The following is a 3,775-nucleotide window of genomic DNA, read 5'->3' on the forward strand; positions in this document are numbered from 1 at the left end:
TGGCAAGCGGCGGTCCTCTGCTGGTGCTGCTGCCAGGCGGGGCTCCTCCTGGTTTCCCTCCTGGTGCTGCGCATGATCCTCGGCAGGGGCGTCCGGCCCGGCGTGGATGGAGCCCCGGGGGAGCGAAGGTGCCGGGAAGCAGCCGAGCCCGGCACGCGCTTCCCACCGGTGCGAGGCAGGCAGGAAGAGTGGAGCAGGGAGGACCGCCTAGTGTTTGCTGCTGCTGTCGTAATTAACAACATGGATCTGCGATGTCGTAATCAGCGACGTGGATCTTTGATGTCATAATTAAACACGTGGATCTGTGATGTCATAATTAACAATGATTAATGTTTTACAGGAGTGTTTTGTCTCCTGGCTGGTTGCTCCGGCAACAGCACCGAGCTGCTGGTCTCAATCTGACATGCTCGTCTCCTTGTCGACTCCTTAATTGTGTTGTTGACCGAGCTAACGAGGGATCCGGGGAGGGGGCAGTGGGCCGAGGGGTCCGCCTGGGCAGGCAGGGGCAGCCCCCAGGGGGGCTCAACTGTGAGAGGGGGTGTGGGGTGGCAGCCAGGTGATGAGGAGAAGTGCCTAGTGAGCTGGGAAGGCTCCCCCCATCCTCTGGCACCCCGAGTCCCGTCTGCCGCTGCCCTGCCTGCCTTTGCACTGCTGCTGGAGCTGACGGCTGTGGGGGAGCAATGCGGGGAGTGGGAATGGGTTGTAGGGGGTGCTGAAGGCAGCGTTACGATGCCCTGGCATGAGGCTGGACATACACCCGCCCCTGACAGCAGCACATCCGAGGACCTGCTCGTGTGCCACCTTCCCCTTGGGTGCTCAAGCAATGCTGCAGCTCCCCATCACCCTCGCAGCACAGTGTCCTGCTCCTCACCTTGTTCCTGGTGCCATGCTGGGGGCAGGGTTGTCCCCCAGCTCCCAGGCCGCGCATTCTCCCTAAAGAAGGGCTTGCCAGATCCTCGGTGTGTGCGCAGAGAACAGCAGTGGGGCCAGGGCATGGCCAGGAGGTCAGGGCATGGCTGGGAAGCCAGGGGTTGCTTGTGCCAGCTTGGGGGTGCCCTGATTTCAGGGAGCTGCTTGAGTCCAGCTTGTGCTTGTCTTGGCCCGGTCATTTCTCAAAGGCACAGGAGGTGACAAGAGGCAGGAGCTGGTCTCCACTGTGGCCTGTTGTCTCTGAGGTTTCTGGTGGCTTCAAAGGCTGTGGCACCCCATCCCCATCGCCTCCTTCCCGCAGCATTCACTCCCTCCCCTTCTCTCTCCATCCCAGGAGCTGACACCATGAGTGAGACGAGCTCCATCAGCATGGAGGCCACAACCGACAGCAGAGACACCTCGGTGGCCACCTCCATCCTGCTGCCCTTCCCAGCCAGCCGTGGCCGGGAGGAAGCGGACAACCGCAGCGAGCACAGCTACAGCGAGTCGGGAGCCAGCGGCTCCTCGTTTGAGGAGCTGGACCTGGAGGTCACTGGGGAGGGGGAGGGAGCCCCAGGCCTGCTGCCCGACATGGGCTACGCAGGCAACCAGGAGGTCACAGACAAGTGGACCAAGGAGCCCATCGCTGCCGAGAGAGGAGAAGAGTGAAGTGGAGACCTGTCTGCCTCACCTCCTGCCAGGGTCTGAGTTACTGGGAACCAGCCGCCTTCCCCACCTCCTTCCTCTTCAACCAAGAGATTTCGGTCACTGATTCCCCCTGGGACCCGCTCTCCCTCTGCAGAAAGGGTGTTTGACCGTTTCGGGGATGCCGGGAGGTGGGGGGGTCTCCTGCAGCGCTCGGCAGCGCAGGGTAGGTGCAGGCTGGGTGGGGCAGCGAAATGTATTTGCCGTTTGTGTGTCTCTAGGTGCGTTGCAAATTCCTTGCAGGTGTCTCGGGGGGGCGGTGGTGGATGGCAGAGGTGTCCCCCCTCGTCTCTGCCGGTGCCCCTCTCACCCACAGCTTCTCTCTGCCGCACCGCCGCGTGTTTTCTAGCACCAAAGAGCCGTGAGTAGGGTTGGTTGGGTTTGTTCCCCTCTTCTCTTCCCCTTGCTGAAAAACGGAAACATCCCGTGTAAACCTGGTCCTCCTGGCACTGCCACGGGCACTTTTGGGGTCTGTAATAAAGTGGATGCTTTTCCTCACTGGTGGCCAGTGGCATTGCTCACTGCCTCTTGGCCGATTGCGCCGTCCTGCCCCGTGGCGGGGAGCGGGCTGTGGGTGGAGGCTGCCGGTGGGCTGCCCCCCACGTCCCCTGACCGAGCCAGGGAGCTGCCCAAGGGCTCTGCATCCCTGCTGCTTGGGCTTGCTCCCCGTCCAGGCAACCCAGCGGGGCCACGGGGGCCGTTCCCGGCTTCTGCAAGCTGCGGGGGGAGTGGGGAAGGGTTCCAGCCTCTGTGCCGAGCTGGGCTGGGCTGGAGGGCGGTGGCGTTCCTGCTCCTCTTGGGAACCTGCTGAAAGTAAAACCAGTAAAGCCAGGTCCCTGGGCTGCTGGTGGGCCTGGCACTGCTGTGCTCCTCCTGTGGCAGGGGGAACCAGCCTGCCTGCGCAGTGCCTCCCCGGCATCCCATCTGCCTGGTCCCGCAGCCGTGAGGTGCAGGCAGGGAGGGCTGCCCATGCTGGTCCCAGTTCCCTGTCCCTCAGCTGGGGGACGAGGGAGCAGCCTGGACCTCACCACCACGGTGCCCCGGGGCAATGCCAGGTGCTGGAGCACCTCGCCTGGCTGGCCATGGCTTGTTCCCCAGCAGTCAGATGTGGTGGCCTGAAACCAGGGCTTGGGGTGGGGGTGCAAGGGGCAGGGGAGGTCTGGCTGTCCCTCCGTGGTGGGGACGTGTCCTCCCTGGCTTAGAAAGGTCATGATCAGTCCTCAGCCAGTGATTGACATGAGATTGTTCATAAATATTTTGTGCTCTGAGTGATAAAATATTAAACTCCTCCAGCCCACATGGAAAAATATTGCTCTTCCCGGTGTTTATCTTTGTTGCCGGTTATTACAAAACTGCCAAGCCCCCTGAAATATTTATGCCTGGCTGAGGCTTCGAGGGGATTGGAGCCAGGCAGCGAATCCTAATGCCGCTTGTCCCCTAACCCCACTGAAGATGGGGGCCGGGGAGGCTTTGCCATTGTCCTGCTGTCAGCAGCACCGAAGCAGCAGCCGGGAGGATGCAGCCAGTGCCGGAGTGTGTGTGAGGCTCGTGCCAGGTCCCGTCTGGCAGGAGGGAAGCGGGACCTTGGCGGTGCCAGCATCCCTCCGCACGGCATGTCTCCAGCCCTCCCCGGCTCTCTGTCCCCCCTCAGACAGAGGTGGTGAGGTCCCCCAGCCCAGGCACCTTCCTCTCCCCGGTGCCCCACTCCGTCTGTGCTAACTGTCTTGAAAGGAGATGGGCTGGCAGGGTCTGGGGTCCTGGTGCCATGGGACCCCAGGGTGGACCTTGCCATGGAGGTCCTGGGTTATCCTTCCCCAAATCAGGACTGCTGGGGGAGGCGGGGCAGAGCGGGTCTGACCCTTGCTGCAGTGCCCTAACCCGCAGCCTGCAAGCATAGCAGCTGGCAGTGGGGAAACTGAGGCACGGGGCGGTGAGGTGGTTACTCGGGGTGGTGCCCCAGAGGCACGCCTGGCCCCTGCCCATCCCTGCGGGTCCTGTGTCATCCCCTGTCCTGTTCTTGTCCCTGAGTCACGGAACTCTCCAGGACAGCTGGGCTGCCAGCACGAGACCGATGGGGACGCAGCACAGTGGGATCCTGGGCGGCCAAATGGCTCCAGAAAATGTTTGGGCAAGCAGTGGAGACCTGGAATACTAAATCCAG

The 3,775-nt window shown here is 62.5% G+C and overlaps 1 protein-coding gene across 1 annotated transcript in view; it reads left to right on the forward strand.

The window, feature by feature from the left end:
* Positions 1–2,112, forward strand: part of TEX264 (testis expressed 264) — a 50,212-nt gene extending 48,100 nt beyond the window's left edge. Inside the window, 1 exon segment of the mRNA XM_009334227.1 lies at positions 1,265–2,112. Within this exon segment, the coding sequence (XP_009332502.1) occupies positions 1,265–1,578 (314 nt within the window). The 3' untranslated portion in view covers positions 1,579–2,112.
* The last annotated feature ends 1,663 nt before the right edge of the window (positions 2,113–3,775 follow it).

The sequence above is a fragment of the Pygoscelis adeliae genome, unplaced genomic scaffold, assembly GCF_000699105.1.
Source record: "Pygoscelis adeliae isolate BGI_AS28 unplaced genomic scaffold, ASM69910v1 Scaffold411, whole genome shotgun sequence".
In the NCBI taxonomy this organism is placed as follows: domain Eukaryota; kingdom Metazoa; phylum Chordata; class Aves; order Sphenisciformes; family Spheniscidae; genus Pygoscelis; species Pygoscelis adeliae.